This window comes from Macrobrachium nipponense, chromosome 6 (genome assembly GCF_015104395.2).
Source record: "Macrobrachium nipponense isolate FS-2020 chromosome 6, ASM1510439v2, whole genome shotgun sequence".
Taxonomy (NCBI): Eukaryota; Metazoa; Arthropoda; class Malacostraca; order Decapoda; family Palaemonidae; genus Macrobrachium; species Macrobrachium nipponense.
The window spans coordinates 79,533,616-79,553,948 of record NC_061108.1 but is presented as its reverse complement, the minus strand read 5'-3'; the positions used below and the strand labels follow the sequence as shown (position 1 = coordinate 79,553,948).

Genomic DNA, 20,333 nt, shown 5'->3' with positions numbered 1-20,333 from the left:
TAGTGATGCACAGAATCACAGTAAAAATCCTGAGCATCAGCTTCGAATTCAGAAATCTGTTTATCAGCCAAGAACCCTGATCTCTAATAAAGATGAAAAGGGATCAAGAAACAATCTCTTATTAAGGAGAATTTTCCTCTCCACCCAGCACTCATTACAACCACAAAACGAAGCATGTTTGGTGATGTTAGTTATTGGTTCAGAAGTATTTGATCTAGCTTTAGAAATTTCTGGTTTTGTAATTCTATTGGTCCCTTTGTGTGGTGATAAAGACTGTTGGTTTGAGGGGTTATTTGTTTTGTTGTTCTTAGTGGAATATTTGGGTCTTGTGGATGGTTGGGGAGTGATAGTTATATTTTCGTTTGTTTTAATGGTATGATTTTCATCAATATTATCTGTTGGGAACTGTAAAGAGTGATTAATTGGTTCTTTACTGTTCAGATGTTGGCTGTTTGATTGGGATTGCGGGTAATTGTATTTCCACTTGTGATGAGGTTAGTACAATATCTTTTTTTAAAATGTTCTCCTGATGTAGTTGGAGTTTCTTTGGATTGATTGTAATTTTCAGTATTTGCTTTTCTGGGCTCAGCCCATGTCGCTACGTGAAATGTCCCTTTAGCACACATTTCTAAGGTAAATTATTGCTAACATACCAGAGAAAAAAGCCAATATGGAAATGCCAGAATATTCTGGCTCGCTCACCTTATTTGAAGGTGTCGGTATGGTTTCTGGGGCGAGTGAAACCACTACCAGAGGTCCTTTGCCATTTAGATTCATCCTTCTTCAAAATCCCTCAACTAAAGAGGAGCCAACCTAAAGCCCACTCCTCGCTACCGTTACAGCTAGCACCTCTGACGTCATTCCTTTCGTTAGCATGATCCACACCGCACGTATTTTTTTTCTGCTCTGTGTTGTGTTCGTTCTGGAATTACTTTATCTTCATCATGCAACATCAAGATTCTTCTGCATCCAAGTTAAGTACTGCTATTAATGTTTTATAACACTTGCGATTGCCATGGACCTGTTTAACCGTTTTATTTAGGTTGTTTATAGACGGCGTCCCAGACGGCATTGTTCCCGAGCCGCTCCCACATGTTCCTTTGTTTCCTGCTACTCTCAGTCCTCTATACTGTTTGTGCTCAAATATTTTAGCAGTACATTGTTATTCTTTTGATGATGCATTATTGACGTGTCATTTACATAATTTACTTACACGGGGGTTGTAAGTACAAATAGGTAAGGAGCAGATGGGATTTATGAAGGGAAGGGGAACAACAGATGGTATATTTTGTCTGAGGCAAATAATGGAGAAATTCGGGGAAAGACAAAGGGACCTACATATGGTATTCATTGACCTTGAAAAGGCTTATGACCGAGTCCCGAGACAAGAGGTATGGAGGAGCCTGAGGGAGAAGATGGTGCCAGAGAAGTATGTGCGATTGATACAAGAGATGTACCGGAATGTATTTACCAGAGTGAGGAGCAGTGTTGGGGAGACAGAAGGTTTTGAGGTGAGAGTAGGATTACACCAGGGGTCGGCTCTGAGCCCATTTATCTTTAACATAGTGATGGATGTTATAATAGAGGAAGTAAGGGAGACAGTACCATGGAACATATTGTATGCGGATGATATTGTTCTGTGTGCAGAGAGCAGGGAAGATCTGGAAGTGAAATTGGAGAGATGGAGACAAGTACTGGAGGACAGAGAATGAGAATAAGTAGATCAAACCAGAATATATGTGTACCACCACTGAGGGGGATGATAGAGAAAGTATTCAGCTTGGTGGAGAGCAAATAAGGAGAGTTGATAAGTTTAAGTATTTGGGATCTTTTGTTAACGCTGGAGGAAGTATGGAAGAAGAAGTAAAACATTGGGTACAGGCAGGCTGGGGAAACAACGGAGAGCGGCCTCGGGAGTTCTTTGTGACAAAAGAGTGCCGCTTAGGTTAAAAGGAAAATTTCACAAGACGGTGGTAAGAACAGCAATGCTGTATGGTACGGAAACAGCAAGCATGAGAAAAGCAGAGCAGAAGAAGATGGATGTGGCAGAAATGAGAATGCTTAGGTGGATGTCTGGGGTAACAAGAGTGGATAGGATCAGAAATGACTACATAAGGGGGTCAACTAAGGTGGTGGAAGTATCAAAGAAAGTGCAGGAGGGGAGGCTGAGATGGTATGGACACCTGTTGAGGAGAGATGAGGACCACGCTGGGAGACATACTATGGGGGTGGAGGTGCAAGGAAGAAGAAAAAGAGGGAGACCAAGAAAGAGATGGAAGGACTGTGTGAGAGGAGATTTAAATGAGAAGGGAATTGATGAGGCAGAAGCACAAGATAGAAATAGATGGAAACGGCTCATCCGAAACGGCGACCCCATATAAAAATGGGAACAAGCTGGGAAGAAGAAGACTTACACGGGGGTTGTTTACGAGTTCACTCTAGGCTCGTAGCCTACGTCGTTTCCTTCAGTTCAGAGTGCATGAATGCATGTTCTTTTAGTTGTCAGGTCTCTACGATAGGCTTCTTTAAGGACTCTGTTCCTTTCTCTCATGTCCTGAGCCACCCTGGGCACCGCCCTACGTTTCTATGTATCAGCATAGGCTAGCTGCTAAGAGTCGCTCGGTTCGCCCTTCCTTCTCGGTTGGTCCGATCCAGCTTCTTCAGGACACCTCTTTCTCTTCCCCATCATGTTTCTTTCCTTCTCCCCCGTGTTTTGTTAGGATGTTATTTTGTATTCATGCTTATCGAGATGGTTCTGGCTGGCCTAGGCCACCTCGGATCACATGGCCTTTCTCACTGCGTGGCTCATCCCATGACCGAGAAGGTTCCAGGCAACTGCTATGAGCCACCCAGCATCGGTCCCCCATGCTCTCTTCCCCCTCCAGGGGGGAGATACGCTCGTTCACGTTGTCGCAGACAACCGATCCGAGCTACCTCCCTTCCTCCCCCCCACGCGGGGGGGATACGGGAGTAGGCTGGGGGACACTCGACGCCGGCTCGGCTCCATACCGCTCTCCCCATAGAGTACCAGGGGGACCCCTGCCTGGCCGAGTCTCGGTTGGTCACCAGGCTCGGCTATGCTCGGATCTCCTCGGCTCTCAGGCCGCGCTCCCCCACCCCGAGTCACCACCCTCCCGCTCTGGCGGGTCAGGGCCCCGGCATAGCCAGGTCCAAAGGATAAGTGACTCCAGGCGGGCTCCGGCATCATTTCAGTTTAGTTTTATGCATGTTTACGTTTATTCTTAACATCCATTATCTTAGTTTAAGTTGGCAGAGACCCCGCTACCTACCCGGGTTTCACCACCTGCTTATTCTAATTTTAAGATTTTGACGGCGGGGTTGTCAACCCCGCCATTTATTATTGGTCCCCTCCTGCTCCTCACCCGCCGTTCCAAGTACTCCTCGCTCCGGCGTAAGGGTTAGGTGTTACTCCTGTTTCAGTGATTTTTTGTCCTCCAGCAACGCCGGAGACACACTGATTCAAGCTGTTCTACCGATCCTGTCGGACAACTCACCACATTACACGGCAGAAGAGCAGGTAGAGACTAATCCTTATTATCTTTTAACTCCGGAGCATTCCGGTGTTATGATATATCACATCACGGACTTAGTCCAGGATGTTAGTGTTGATACTCATGTATCATTTCACTTACAGGTCACCCACTGTATGGAGTCAGGCTGTAATGCCGTGCTGCAAGACCCCTGTGGGCACAAGGTTTGCTGGACCCATGCTACCTGTGCGATCTGGTACAACGAGTCGTTGGTCTGGCACCATGAGAGCTGCATGATCTGCTATGAGTTCGTGGATCAGGTCTCCTCCGGGGTAAGTAATGCTCCGGATACTAAACCTTCACATGAAGACTCCAATGACCAATATGATTCGTGATATATCAATCATTGTATATCGTAAATTAACCTTAAGTATTCTTAAGTATTAATACTAACCCTCTCTTTCAGGGTGTCCAGGTGATTCGGGACTCCACTCTGTCCACCTTGAAGGCCTGGGTTGGTGGGTTTGGACGAAATGTCACCAAGGGTCAACCCTATATTCTGTCAAAGGAGATGGCCACCCTCATCTTCCCCGGCGGGAAGAGCGCCTCCTACATGGACCCGGAGGCGGCGGCCCTTTGATTACCACCATCCAGGAGCAAGTTGCGCTAGCCTCGGAGGAACCGGCGACTCAAGAGGTCCTGCAGGAAGTAGCAGCACTGGACATAAACCTCGAGCCTATGATGGTAGACGGCGCAGGTAAGGATGTAAGTGAGGCAGGTTTAGTAGGGGCTCAAGGTCTCCCCTTGAGCCCATCTAGAGCTTCTTCCCCTACTTCATCTACTTCCTTCCAGGGATTCACTGGGGAGGTTCAGTCGGTCAGACCAAAGTCCGCCCTAGCGATCCCTAAAGTCAAAGGTAAGCGTGACTTTAAATCGATTCAAAAGACGCTGTCAAAGAAGTCAGGTTCTAGCCTTGCCCATAAGCCTTCGGCTCACCATCCCGGAGTGGACAAGGCAAAATCGGCTTCTTACTTGAAGGGTTCCAAGTCTAAGTCTTCTAGGGACAAGGCTCAGCTCTTCTCTGACCCTGAGCCTTCGACTTCTAAAGGAACCGGACATAGGACTCCAAAAGAAAAGGTAGAACCTTCTCCTTTCGACCCAGACACCTTCTCTGCAAATATCTTGGCCAATATTATGCAGCAGATGGGCAGTCTGGTTGGGAACTTAGTACAGAATAAGTTCCAGGGGATGTTTACACAGATCTCGTCTCTTTAGAGGAGTCAGGCCAGTCGATCCGTGCCATCTCGGAGAGACTAGTCACACAGGAGAATCTCATTGCAGGTCTCCAAGAGAATCCTGTGACAGGTCTTACACAGCCCAGCATGGTAGTTCAAACCATGCCGGACTCGCGTACCCTCCCTACCTTTACGGCAAACAATCCCTGGAGGATTGCTTCCCATGCTCCCTTTGTAGATGGCATGCTGATGTTGGAGGGCTGCGGAACTCGAAGGCTTGAGGACTTAGAGTTTCATCCGGAAGGATTACAGACCCCCTTCATTGGCTATGCCCGCCTTTTTTTTCCCCTTAGGTGGAATTCGTCCCAGTATTCTTTTCTATTTGTCAGTTTGATTATTATTATTTGACTCCTCCTCCACTGGAGTTTTTTTCAATGGATATCTGAATCTTCCATGTTAGTTGTGGTATTGGTGGGTATAATATCACTTTTATTTTGGGTTTTAGTATTATTGGCATGAGAATTAGTTCCTATGTTTATATTATCTTGTTTGTTATTGTGCTGATTGATGTCTTGATTTTTAGTTACATTTGAAAAGGTGGGGCCTTTGGATGGATCATTAACTCTAACTTTTAGCTCAAGTCTGGCTTCCATGACTGACATTCCTGTCCTATTTATTAACAACTGAAGTTCTGTGTTTTATGGGTCAAATGAGCACTCTAGATTTTGAGTGATTGGATTGTCCACAATTAATACATTTTGGGTGGTTACAGTTCCAATTAGTGGTATGGTTATCTGATGCGCAGACTACACATATTGCCTTATTACGGAATTTTTTGTATGTTTCCACACCTTGAGCACTGTGTACATTGTAGTGGTTTTGGAATGAAAGGACAAACATCTCTATTTTGCCCGAGAATTTTTATTTTAAATGGGAGGTCTTGGCCTGTAAATTTTATTTTGGCAATGTTGATATTTTTATTCTTGTCTTTCCTACTTGAAATTGAGTATATTTCGAGATCATGAATATTGTCATATCTCAATTTTAAGAAGTCTAGCAGTAGTTGTTTTGAAGGAAATTCTTGTTCGTTGTTGTATAGGATGGCTGTACCCTGTACATAATTCAATGTTTCATGGCTTATAATTGTTACTTTTATATTATTTATTTCCGTTATACTTAAAAAGGCAGTGGACTGCTTTTTATTGGTTACATGGATAAGCCATTCATTGTCTTTGGTGTGTCTACATTCCATTTCCTGTGTTGGATCATTTCCTGTGTTGGATATATGTCAAGTAATTTGTTTTCTATTATCACTGCTAAGATTTTGTCGTCAGTTTTGAGGACTAGAAATCTTGACCAGTTATCTAGTCCAAAGAGGTCATCAAAATGTACCAATGTGGAATTAAGTCGGTAATTTATGTTCCTTTTTGGTCCTTGTTTTATGTATGTTGCTTGTTTATTAGGATGTTTATATTTTTCTGTATTGATGGGAGGATTACTTTTCTCTAATTCAGAATTATTGTTCATTATACGTATATGGTTCACTGTTATGATATATTTCTAGAGCGTGAACATTGTTATATCTCAATTTTAAGGAGCCTAGTAGTTGTTGTTTTGAAGGAAATTCTTGTTCGTTGTTGGGTAGGATGACTGTACCCTGTACATAATTCAATGTTTCATGGCTTTTAATTGTTACTTTTATATTATTTATTTCCGTCATACTTAAAAAGGCAGTCGACCGCTCTTTATTGGTTACTTGGATAAGCCATTCATTATCTTTGATGTGTCTACATTCCATTTCCTGTGTTGGATATATGTCAAGTAATTTGTTTTCTAGTATTGCTGCCGAGATTTTGTTGTCAGTTTTGAGAACTAAAAATCTTGACCAGTTATCTAGTCCAAAGAGGTAATCAAAATGTACCAGTGTTAAATTAAGTCGGTAACTTTAGTTCCTTTTTGGTCGTTGTTTTATGTACGTTGCTTGTCTGTTAGGATTTTTATATTTTTCTGTATTGATGGGAGGATTACTTGTCTCTAATTCAGAATTATTGTTCATTATATATGGTTCCATTGTTATGATATTGGAGTTTACCAATTGATTTTTGTTTTTTCTTTTTTACTTATGCACTCTAATTGGTGTTGTGGCTCTGCTACTTCACTTGGAACAGGATGTGCCTTTGTAGCATTTATAGCACTTTCATTGCTTGAGGCTGTACCAAGGAAATTTGGGAGTGACATGCCAATAGTCGTCAGCTGTGCCAGTTTTTCCCGCATGGGGCCCAGGGGTACTCAGATCATTTAAGTTAAGTAATCATAAATATAATCTTGAAAAGATATCATTGGCCCTTTGCGTAGTTAAATCTTTCGCCAATGGCACAAGTGAGAAATGACTCCCAAATGTCCGCATCCCTACCCTACCCCAAAAGGGAATGGCATAACAGGATTAGTATGGCCCAAGTATAAGCAGAACCCGCTTGCTAGTATAAGAGTATTACGATAATACAATTATCCCCATCCTAATCACATTATGGGCAAACCGGATAGAATGCCGAATTCTATTCCTAGAACCAGGATCCCCCTGGAATTCGTGGTCCAGTGCCACAGAATAGTTCCACCAGAAAAACAGGTCCGAACATTGTCGGGTAGATGATGGATCTACCACAGTTCTCACTATTTAGCGTCGGATTTAACTCTACGTTAAGCCATGATATGTTTTCTTACTTATTTAATTGCAAAAATTTTGGCAAAAATGGAAAAGTCCACAGATAATAACCCAAAAATATATAATGTTACATGGGACTCTTGGGTTTGAACGTAAAGAAATTCCTGAGGTTCAAGAGCGCCCACCATGTCAAGGTGGTCCCAAAATGAGGGGGCGAGGACATCTTAACACTTTCGGCTGGGATGCAATTGGGTTAAGTCTGGGTAGGTCTGACCAGGGCAGGTTGGGTTAACAGGAAGCTAGTGTTCTTCAGTAGAATGAATCTACACTCAGTAGTCATGGGAAGTGACCAGTAATCAATATCCTATATAGAGGGTGTAAGTATTCTTATTGGAACAAATATATTAAAATTTGTTTAAATAATAACTATATCTGGTGAACTACCTTCTTACATTCTTATTAGTCCCACTGGTCAGCTGCTCGAGTCAACTTTTTCTATCTATTTCTATTCCTTGCATCTTCCTCCACCAGTCCCACCTCAACCATATCCCTCCTCACCAGATCCATCCATCTGATCTGCTGATGCCCCACACTCCTCCCCATTACTGGTGTTCTTAACTCTCTTGATTGGTTCCACCTCCTCTCTTCTTCTTATGTGCATTGCCATATACCTAGTGAACTACCAAATCATACAACTGACAAGCACCATAATTAAGTTTCGAGATAGGAAAATGATAAGAAAACATAATACAGCACTACAGTATATTACATCATAAATACCTGTACAACTTTTTCTAGAAAAATTAGTTTTCCGTTAATAAATTACAAACATGACACATACCTATACTTAAACTTGCAAAGTTGTCAAAGCTAAATATTTTATGATTATATAGATTATATAACTTCTTAAAATACCATGTGACCATCCTTATCAAGGAGGAGAGCAACTGTACAGAAACAACCAATGTAAATATGAGTGTTAAAATACAATAAAGTTCTATTCTAAGTCAGTAAATTTACTACTGTTCACACAGCAGCCACTCCACTTGAAAACTTTTGTTTGGAATTTTGAAGTTTCCATTACACTTCCAGACTACTTACTTTACAACCTAAGAGCAGCAACTTGCTGCTTGGTTGAACAAAAGTGAACACCACTCAATGGAGTATTAAATATCCTCTTCATGTTTCCCCAATTTTGTTACAGTATGCCTTCCTCAAAGCAGTAATATACTTGAAATAACAGATAGTTAATAATTTTGAACCAAGAAACATTCATTCACTTAAGAATATTAAATAAGAAAAATTAAAAATCCAAATGTTCAAGATTCCAAGAAAAAATTTGGTGTTCAAGGGGCCCTCCCCCTCTACAATTCTTCACTTTACATAACACTCAATTACTAGACAAAACTGTTAAGAGGATAGACATTTAAACATCGTGTACAGCCACTAGTGAAAAATAAGGGGGAGGGCGGCAAACTTAATCATTTCAGTCAAAGAATTTTATTAACTTATTTATGCATGACTTCAGATATCCTATGAGAGTTACCCATGTACAGCAAAATATGCTGTAAAGTGTTTTCCTAACATTATGTTGTTAGGTACAGTCTTTAGTTTCATTCCATCCTTTCAATGAAATTATAAGAAATTAAAGTAGTGTGCTGAATACATATGTTTAATTTTCAGTCTTCAAAATCTAGTACGTTTATATTTAGGAATTTGTTGTTATTTACTATATATATTGTTAACATTTTTCTTTCAAAGTCCTGCAATCATCAAATGGTAAGTAACAAGCCTGATTTTCCTTTTTGCATACTGCATGACATAGGGAACAATAACAAAATTTAATCACAGTCTCATAGATTGTGCTTAAAAGACATGTAAGTGCTAAACGGCCTTTGCTGCCCCAGTGCTTGGTGTTACACCTAAACTTTATAAAACCAACCAACCAAGCTTAAAGACATCACCATAAATAACACACTACTAAAGATGGAGTGTTTCTGTGCATTTACAATATTTTTATAGCTTGCAAAAACTTCATGAATTTCACAAATGGTAATTTTAATAAATTTCACATAATAAATAACACTTACTACAAAATAAAATCTCACCCGCAACATAAATTACTTGAACAAAAATTTTTGAATACTTTTTATCAATTTTTCTGCATTCTAAATTCACTTTCCAGTGTACAGATTAGAATCCACATACTTCAAACTTCATGACACCGATCCCACTGCTAATAAAATGCAATGAACTCACATTTCCCTTGACTTATATGATATTCACAGTAAACTAGTAATTATTCAAAAATTCTAGACTAAAGTTAACTGCATAGTATTTACTTTGATAAGAAAGTAACCTCCAATTTCACTCAAATTTAGCCTCATGTTAGAATTGGAAAATTAAAAAAAAAATAAAAATAAAATAAAAAACTAAATTTGGAAAACTGATAGACAAGTCAGTTACTTAATATTTTCCAAATGAATAATTTACCGCAACTAAATCCATGAAATCACGTGAGTGTACGCCATTTTTACCAGTTTCAAATTCATGAAAATGTCATTTGAATATTCTGTATACTCTCACTGTTGAGGATAAAATCGGTAAAACAAGCAAGATTTAAAAAATGCCTTACAACATGTGAGCTCTGTAGGTTTAAAATTAATGAAGGCTCAAGATTGGTATTTAGTTGAACTTGGAGTATGTATTCATTTCCCATGAATATTTTCTAACGAATGTAAAACTACCACAACTTAAATAACTAATATAGAGCGATAAACACCTCTGCAAGAACATTAGCATTATGGTATGTATAGAGAAGTCTACATAACATATATTCCCTTTTTATATAAAGAAACTTTGAGGCAACTTACTACAATGTAAATAAATAAGACAAATGGAGAGGACATGAAATATCTGGTAAAGACACCAAACCAACATTAATCAAGTCCTTGGTCAACTTGTTCAAAGTACAAATTACAAGAGACCATCACAGTTCAGTGACTTAAGCCAGAAACCTAACGGTAACATTCCTATCAAAGTTCAATCCAGAAAAGATCTTTTAAGTGGAAGTACTGTAGCAAGCAGAGGAGGTAGTTTTTGTAAATCAATTTACTTCACTGCACCATATTTAACTAAATATTGACATATATATACTTGTATTAATTAAAGTATATAATTATGCAACGCATAAACCTGAATTAAGTATGTTTTCAAGGAACACATGAACAGGTGAATTTCATGAAAACTGTTGAAGTTAATATGCATATATAAGCAATGTTTTCAAGAAACACATGAACAGGTGAATTTCATAAAAACTGTTGAAGTTAATATGCATATATAAGCAATCTTTGACTATCCCATGAAAAGGAAGACTAATATGTATTACAGGTCTGACAAATACAGTAAAATGGTGTAATAAACTATTTCAGTTTTTTAATTATGCTAGTTTTAGGTGTCATTCTCATGTTTGGCTCAAAACTTTAAAGTATGGAATGTGAATTATTAGAGGATAAGACAGACAGTCCTTTAAGACGACAAATTAGTTGTAAAATTCATAAACCAAATGATCACTAACAGCCTTTTTTTCGCATGAACAGACCACAGTATCAACTTACTGGTAGATCCAGCAAAACTGCATATGTACACCCACAGGAGTTGGTATTTTTGTCCAACATAAATTTCCATGTGATATTATTTTTGTCTGACAAATTTCCATGTGATGATGTTATTTTTGTCTGACATAAATTTCCATGTGATGTCGGACAGAGATTAGTAACTAGTATTCCCAGGAAATATCAAGACCTCATATGCAAATCACAAGAGAAAGAGAGATCTTACTAAAACCACAGAATTATTACCGTTACTGCATAGCAGCAGTAGATTCAAAACCTACCACAACTGATGAGTAAATATGCCAGTCCTTTGCTAAGTATGGAAGCTGTGAAGGCAACCAATATCACAAACTTAGAAGAGTAATTTGACCAATAACAACTGGCTGTAAAGGCAAGAGATGGACATTAAAGAAACACAACAGGATACAAAAGTATGGGAAAGAGGGATTATCATAATTGAAAGGAGAAAAAAAAAAAATTTAATAGGTTGAGAGTGTGAGACGTGGTTCCTGACTGTCCTGGAGGGAGGACTACATTGTAGCAAACTCTCGACTAAATACCTAAATGGTTACCATCAAAGCATTAGGCTAAATAAAGCTAAGTTAGTCCACTGTAAAATTCCAACAATTGTGAATCACCAGAGCAAAAGTAAACTTCATAAGCACAAATGCAATGCCTATGAGCTTATCATCCTCTAAAGGTCATTATGAATATAGCATGATTGATATCCCTTCCCATTAATAATTCATCATTCAGTTTATGAGGTTTTAAATATAATTCCTGGTCATGTTGGGACCCCAGGGAATGAAGAAGCAGACAAGAGAAGCAAAGAATGCCTGTACCCAAGGAGAAATTGGTACAAATTAGAGTGCCCCACTTAGATAGTAAATCTCTATTTGTAATTGTATACTAAGCAAGTGGCAGGAGCAATGGTCATCTCCCCTTCCTGCTAATAAGTTAAAAACTATTAAGACCTCAAATAGGATTTTTGGCAATCATCCTATCAAAGTGACAAGACTGAAGTTATTTTAACAAGGCTGAGGATTGGTCACTGTCTACTGACAATTTTCTTCTTGATGGCAGTAGTGCTCATGTGTGTTCACTGTGATAGGTCTTTGACAGTTGAGCACATTCTGGTTCACTGCAGAAGGTATGTAAATGAGAAGTGGATGTACCATCTACATAGATGGTAAGATTAACTGAAATTTTAGAAAACAAATATTTTAATTTTATAGATATAATTTCTTATCTTATTTACGAGTTTTTAATTCAATTATAAATCAAATTTCTTGTATCTTATTTATGAGTTTTCAATTCAATTATAAATCAAATTTCTTGACTTCACCATGTTAAACATCGATAACTAGGGTATCTATTTTAAACTCATCAATCATTAGGGTATCTATTTTAAACTCGTTATTTATATAATTTCCTTTAAAAGTCATTACTTATATAATTTCCATTCAACTCCTTATTTATACTTCTATGTTCATTCGCTGTCATCAAAGCGCTACAGTACAGAATATAACTTAATACCTGTTGAAAACAATCAGCTGGCCAAAAGGTTCCTATAAAATATGTGGTTGCAACTTTACACTTAGCTCCCCTTACGACCCAAGAGAACTTGACAGAAGACTGATTTCTTAGTCCTTTTGAAACTTGCATATGTGACCCCCCAAAAAAAATATGCTTGCTCTCATGTGCTAAAATGACAAAAAAATTTACTCTCCTGTGCTAACATGAAAAAAATATATATATATTTTACAATACATCACTTTTGCTTCTGAATATACAAATACTGTACTGTGCCAGGAATCTAACCACCACCTTTTATACATGCCTACAATGACAACAGGAAGGAATGAAAATCAACAAAGTTTCCATAACATGAACAAGATCAACACTAACTTTGCCAAACCAACATCCAAGGAAACACATGGTCTGGAACTTAACGCCACTTTTCAACAAATTTTCAACAATCTTTGAAACTTTGCAGTAATGTGAGTCAGTACACAGGAAATACATATCTAAAATACTGTAATACACAAAATGAAATAATCAAGCCAGTCAAACAGGTACTGTAGTAAGGATGCATATTGTAGCAACAAACCTTTTTAATACTGTACATGTTCCAGAAATAATTTAATATGAATGAGAAACGCAAACTGCTGAATGGCATAATATTGTCAACTACAGTCACAGGACCAATGAAAATTGATCTGAATATAGAATTTGGTCCACAGGACCAATGAAAATTGATCTGAATATAGAATTTAGTCCAAAGGCCAATGGAAATGCACTGAAAAGTCTTCAATTTAAAGTATAGTAATATAAACTGTACTGACTCGTAAACCCAAAACCATTCCTCAGCACAAGTTAAATACAAGATTCGCATAAACAATTGGTGGCAATCCATGAACAGTCCTACAAAATTTTTCTTTACAAAACTAAAACACTGTTTACTATTTCACTCTCGGAATCAATCTTCATATATTTAAAAACATTATACAGGAATAATAGCATACATTTTTCATAAACTTTCATAAATTCCAAAATTCATTTTAGTTCACACCAACAATAAATATGGGCTGAGGTGCTTTATTGCTGCAGCTAACTTATGTCCATGCAATTCAGAAACATGAATGCACAGAATTTGGAAGCCCATAATTTTGGCATTCAGTTTTCTTAATTTGATACTTAAATCTAATCTAGAATTTTGCAAATAGAGAAATAAAGCATTGCTTTTAACCACATAAGGTCTCAAAAGTTGGTATGAGGTGGCTCTGTATTATCAAGATATGTAATAAAATGTAATGCAAAAATACTTTGAAATCCATAGAATCAATTAACTACTATATAGTATGTGGTTTCACATCTAAATACAATTAACTAAAGCACAAGCAACTGTACACCAAAACACAGAGAAAGATACATGTTGTATCTAAAACTCTCTACCACCAGAACATACAGCTTGGTAAAAGTATGTGGTTACTGTACCTTTGTAAATATACAGTATCATTATCCTGACACCAGGCATATCTGAAAATTTAACGCTCACATTTATAAACAAAAAAATAGAGAAAGGGAAGGCTATAACTAGAAGCCAATTCCTATGAAACAGAAAGATGGTGGTAGAGGTTAATCAAGAATTGTCACATTCAGCACTGCAAGTAGGGCCACCTTCAATGCCTAAGTACAGAACAAAATCCTTGACATGATACACAACAGGCTACAGGCCTTTTTTCTGATTGAAGAGTCTAAAAAAAAACTTTAAATTAGCTTCTTACACTATAAAATGCAATTAAAAAATCCTCATAGTAGCACGAGTCTTCAAAGGGAGAAACAAATCCACAGTTATGTAAATGTACATATATTTAAATTTAAAAACAGCAAAGATAGCTTTCGAATCTGTTCGGTTCCCCTTATCAATCTGATGAGGGGAAACAAACAGATTCCTGTAAGCTATCTTTGCTGTTTTTAAATGGAAATATATGTACATTTACATAACTGTGGATTTGTTTCTCCATATAATGCAAGATAATATTTCCAACTTGTCTAATAGTCAAGAAATTATTATTAAGGTACTGCATACATTATTTGAAAATAACAGGTGCACAACTAATAAAACAATTTTTGAAACTCAAGACAGATGAAAATATCCTCATCTGTTAATAATGGGATTATTAACTCGACTTGCTTTTTAAACTGACTTGTCTGTCATTATTTATCTCGTTGAGAATTAGTGCACAATATGAAAACCAGAATGCACTGATATCTTATCACTTATCTCATGAAAACATTAACCTGTCTTTAATTAAAGATTGAAACCTTTTGTAGTTTGAATCATTTTCACAAGATTATTCATGTTTCAGTCAGTAGTTCCACTTAAAAAATAAAATTGAAAAAGTTTTTAATTTACAGTATACGTACAGGTTATTCAGATAGCAAAGAAAAAAATCAATGAAATTCACTCATTAGAATTTCCATCATAATGACTATGATAATCATACCTATTTGGTAATCACTATAATAATAATACTTAACACTGATGAAATGAGATGAGAATCAATTAATAAAGAGTACTATATAATTATTTTTGTCTTTTCACTTGTTTATATTCTCTCTCAGTATTTTATTATGAAAGGGAGATAACGAGAGAAGGATGCTTTGCACTTCGTTTTTCTTATCCTCGGGATTTACTTCCGACGCATCTTCACACAGACACATTGGAAATAAATCCCATCTGGAGGTAGTACAGGAAAAACAAAAATATGATCAAGAAAACTACATCCTGTATAATTCTTAGTCTCTTTGATTCTATCTCCCTTATGTACAGGTTTACTCAGCCCCAATTGTCCTCTGAACGACCTATTTTGTATATAACAGAGCTGAAGAAAATGAACATATTTTGAAGGAAGACAGCAACACCTGGCCACTGAATCTGGGATTCTGGAAGCAAAGTAAGTCAATAAATATAAGCTTGTATGCTATATGTAATACACAGACTTTCTCAATTATACATTAATACTAAAAATTACTAAAAATTCTTCCCTTTAAAACTTATCAGTAATTTTATCATTTAACTTGGAAGAAAGTGAGAAAAATTTAATAAATAAATTTTTCATATATGGACAACTATATGATCTTTGTGTTTTCAAACCAATATGGATAACTATATGATCTTTGTGTTTTCAAACCAAACTATGAAAAATTACCCAACTTCATTTTACTTACTAGGGATCACATAACCACCAAAAAGAATCCAGCAAGCAGCAATGATGGAACCAAAACTGAGCATCAGACCAAGGAAAAGCCAAATTCTTGCTCCAAATGGTCCAATGCAGCCATCTGTGTACATATCACCACGGATTTGCCCATTACTCACTGTGTTCACCCTGTGAAATGTATAATATATATATATGTGTCAATTATTGACTTATGTAAATGCCATTTTTGTTTATACAATATTTCCCGTTATCTGTCTGTCTTCCATGGCTGAGTAATACCTCTTCTGATATAGTAATTATATTCCAAATCAAACTCTAATTCTGATCCTACCTCAAATACTAATTTAGTCTTGTCTTTGTTCATTTTAATTCATGATTTAGCTGTAGCCTGGGATTATCCGATAAATCATAACTTTGAAATGGACCCATTTCATCTTAATTTAACCAGTTTACCCTTAATAAATAATGGTATTTATAGTTATTCTGAGATTCAATGAGAATGTTCACTTCAGTTGACCAGCAAATAAAACTTTAATAATAAAATTATGGAAACTTTGATCATTTTCATTTTCAGAGGTTTATTTCAAAGTTTTTATCTGTGATGTTAGTATTAACATGCCAATAAAAAAATTTTTTTTACTGTTATGTCATCTCTGGTTTGGGCCACATTACTTACACATCAAAAACTATGTAGTACAGTTATACCCCAGCTCACGAACTAGATTCATTTGAGGACGCAGTTCGTGACCCGAAAAGTTGCGACCTGAATAAATTTTTCCCATTTAAATAAAATAAATAAATAATTCAAACCTCAAGAAACCCTGATTTTGTCAATTTTTTGGTTTTTCTTGGACAAAAAAGTATAGACCTAAACTAAAATAACCATACATTAGCGAACCTTAATTGCATACAAATACAGTAGCGCACAGAGATTACGGACTGTGGTATAATGTACTTACAGCTGGTTTGGGGCAAAAATGACATTTTTATGATAAAATAATGTTTAACGTATACTTACCTGGTAGTTACATATAGCTATAGTCCCTGACGTCATGGCAGAATTTCAAAACTCGCAGTAGTGCTAGTTAATAGGTCAGGTGATCCCTTCCCCCCCCACCCCCAGCCCCCTACCGGGGTACTAGGAACTATTCTAGCTAAGCTCAGATATTTTATGCCTACCTGTCCACAGAGGGGAGATGGGTGGGCTTTTGTTATGTAACTACCAGGTAAGTATACGTAAAACAAATAATTTATCATAAAAATGTCATTTTTACGTATACGACTTAGCTGGTAGTTACATAAAGCTGATTGGCACCTTTAGGAGGTGGGTCAAATGAAATAGTTCCTTCCCTGCTAAGGTAGCCGATCTAGCGATTACTGCCTCTGTAATCCGCTAACCTTAGAGCAACAGCGGGGTGTATGGACCTGGTTGCTGGTTGCTTACAGGAGTGCATGTCAACTAGGGCATGACCTTTATGCGACACGACATCCATAATACCCCTTCTCTGGGCGCAGTACCACAACAAAGAAATAACGAGGGATCACCAAACTCCAGACAATTAAAAACTAACCTTAAAACACACTTCATCTTTACCCTAATTTGACTGAGGAGAACTCTAATAGCCTCCGTTCTCTCAGGCAACCATAAAAACCAAACCACCACAATAATAAAAGTAAGGAAAGAATGACTTCCTACATTCCCTCCCCCAACACTGTCAGTCGCTACAAAGGGACCTAAGGTACTGCAATTTTCAAAAGTCATTTGCACGTCACTGAGGTAAAATGACGCAAACACTGACTTACACCTCCAGTATGTAGCCTGGAGTATCGCCTCTAGAGACAGGTTCTTTTTATATGCTAGAGAAGTCGCCACTGCTCTCACTTCATGCGCTTTTACTCTCGCCATGGTTCTCTCTCTTGCAGATGCGTGTGCGCCTCTGTAATTAAGTCCCTTAAAAAGAACAACTTAGCATTTTTGAAAAGAGGCCTTGACAGATCCTTGACCAAACACCAGAGATCACAAGACAGGGCTCGGACTGTCTTGGTGCATTTTAAATAATATTTAAGCGCCCTCACTGGGCAGAGGAGTCTCTCCTGTTCCTCTCCCACTAAATCCGTAAGGCTTCGAATACCAAATGAGCGCGGCCATGGCCTAGAAGGATCCTCATTCTTAGCTACGAAGTTTAAAATGAAGGAACATACTGCTTTTCCTTCCGCAAAGCCAATTCTTTTGTCTAGTGCTTGCAGTTTGCCGACTATTTTAGCTGTAGCGAGCGCAACCAGAAAAATAGTCTTCCTCGTAAGGTCCCGAAGCAAACTAGACCCCAGAGGTTCAAACTTGGAAGACGGCCATTTTAAGAGCACATCCAAATTCCATGAGATTAGTTTTGGAGACTGAGCCTTGGATGAATTAAAAGATTTAAGCAAATCCGTCAAATCCTGGTTGCTTGAAACCTCAATGCCCCTATGGCGAAACACTGAGGCAAGCATAGAACGATATCCCTTAATTGTCGAAAGAGAAAGATGCAGATGAAGGAGAAAATCCGCAATCTGACTCAGGAGTGGTTTCAGAAGAAGACTCCTGATCATTTGAACCAGTCTAAAATTAGACCACTTGGACTGATAAACTTTGGATAACGAGGATCTCCTTGCTGCTGCAATAGACTTCGCAACTCCTCTCGAAAATCTCTCGGAGGAGACGTTGGATAGTCTGAATGCAGACAGCCGTAGAGCGGATAGGTTTTCGTTGAATCTCCTGAAGTGCAGTTGTCTGAGGAGATCTACTCGTTCGGGTAGTCTTCTCAGGTAATCTACAAGGAGATGTAGGAGTTCCGGGAACCATTCCCTCGCTGGCCAGAATGGAGCCACCATTGTCACTCTTGTGTTTCGATGGTTCACGAACTTGTTTAGGACTGCTCTTATTAACCTGAACGGTGGGAAAGCGTATAGGTCCAGGTCCGACCAATTGAACATCATCGCATCCACCAAAAAACCTTGGCTGTCCGATACCGGAGAGCAGTAAAGAGGAAGTCGGAAGTTCTTGTTGGTGGCGAATAAATCCACCATCGGTTGGCCCCAAAGAGACCACAGTAGACGGCATACACGGTCGTGTAACATCCATTTGGTCGCTAAAACTTGGTTCCTCCTGCTGAGTTGGTCTGCTCTCACGTTTAGCTTTCCCTGGATGAACTTCGTGAGGAGAGTTACGTTGATCGTTTCCGCCCACAGCAGTAGTCCTTTTGTCGCTTCGCATAACAAAAAGAAGTGAGTACCCCCTGCTTTTTTATAAACGACAGGGCCGTGGTGTTGTCCGAGTTCACTCGGACCACTTTGTTCAGGACGACTGACTCAAACTTCATCAAACCTAAATGAATTGCTTTCAGTTCCTTTACAATGATATGCAATTCCCTCTCTTCTGGAGACCACAGGCCCAAAACCTCCCTGTCCAGTAGCGTCGCTCCCCATCCCCGATCTGATGCATCAGCAAACAGTTCAAGGTTCGGGCTCACCAGATGGAGGGATTTCCCTTGCAACAGTCTTTCCTCCGAGTTCCACCAATTCAGTTCCAACTTGATTCCTTCCAGAATGGGAAAAACGAAAGAATCTGGCACCTTCTTTTGTTCCCGGTACTCTCTCAAATAGAATTGGATGTGTCTCTTGTAATCTTCCCCAAAAGACGAACTGCTCCAACAAAGCCAGTGTCCCTAACAGGCTCATCCAGTCGTTGGCTGAGCATTGCGACTTCCTCATGAAGTCTCGTATTTTCTTGAGGCCTGCACTGACCCACCAATCAGATAGAAAAGCCCAAAAAACTACTGAATCCATTCTTACTCCCAAATAAGTCCTGACTTGGGATGGGATCAATTGCGATTTCTGGTGGTTCACGATCAGACCTAATTCCTTTGCTAACTGAAGCGGGACTTCAAGATCCTCCGCACACTCCTCCTTCGACTGCGAACGAAGAAGCCAGCCGTTGAGGTATAGAGAAATCCTGATTCCTCTCAAATGAAGCCATTTGGCCACAGGTGTGAGAGCTCTTGTAAACACCTGCGGTGCTGTTGAGAGACAGAAGCACATCGCCCTGAACTGGAACACTCTTCCGTTGAACATGAAACGCAGATACTTCCTTGAAGCTGGATGTATGGGGATGTGGAAGTATGCGTCCTGCAAGTCTTTGGAGACCATCAAATCCCCCTGTCGAAGAGCGGCTAACACCGATTGGGTGGTCTCCATAGAGAACTTCGTCTTGCGTACAAATTTGTAATTTTAGCCTAGCCTAACCCCTTTTAATTACACAAATGAATAATCTACCCACCTGTACGCTTTCTCCAACATCAGTATACTCCAGAAATCACCTTAGAACAACAGCCCAACAAGACTTACAGCCCAAAAACTCCTACCAGACAGAGAGCTCTCCCCTACCAACCACACACCACCAGCACGTGCTTTCTACTGCCCCGTGTTATTGTTTACATCCCCCCAACGCCGCCGCTATCTTGTCTATGACGTCACAACACAAATTAAATACATCAACAGACACCTTCTAGAATCAACCATATGCAGTCCATATATAGGACACCCACCATATTTCAACAATGCATAAA

At 38.7% G+C, this 20,333-nt stretch overlaps 1 protein-coding gene and 1 long non-coding RNA gene across 2 annotated transcripts in view; one reads left to right on the top strand and one right to left on the bottom strand.

Moving 5' to 3' along the window:
- The window catches only part of LOC135216397 (uncharacterized), a 166,951-nt gene extending 151,074 nt beyond the window's left edge, over nt 1–15,877 (top strand). Inside the window, exons 3-4 of the long non-coding RNA XR_010314873.1 lie at nt 15,339–15,462; nt 15,740–15,877. This is a non-coding gene — a long non-coding RNA (uncharacterized LOC135216397). The remainder of the gene's footprint in view (nt 1–15,338; nt 15,463–15,739) is intronic.
- The window catches only part of LOC135216396 (transmembrane protein 50A-like), a 63,595-nt gene continuing 51,395 nt past the window's right edge, over nt 8,134–20,333 (bottom strand). The window contains exons 3-4 of the mRNA XM_064251680.1: nt 15,737–15,897; nt 8,134–15,451 (exon numbers count right to left, since the gene is read on the bottom strand). Coding sequence (XP_064107750.1) covers nt 15,345–15,451; nt 15,737–15,897 — 268 coding nt within the window. The 3' untranslated portion in view covers nt 8,134–15,344. The remainder of the gene's footprint in view (nt 15,452–15,736; nt 15,898–20,333) is intronic.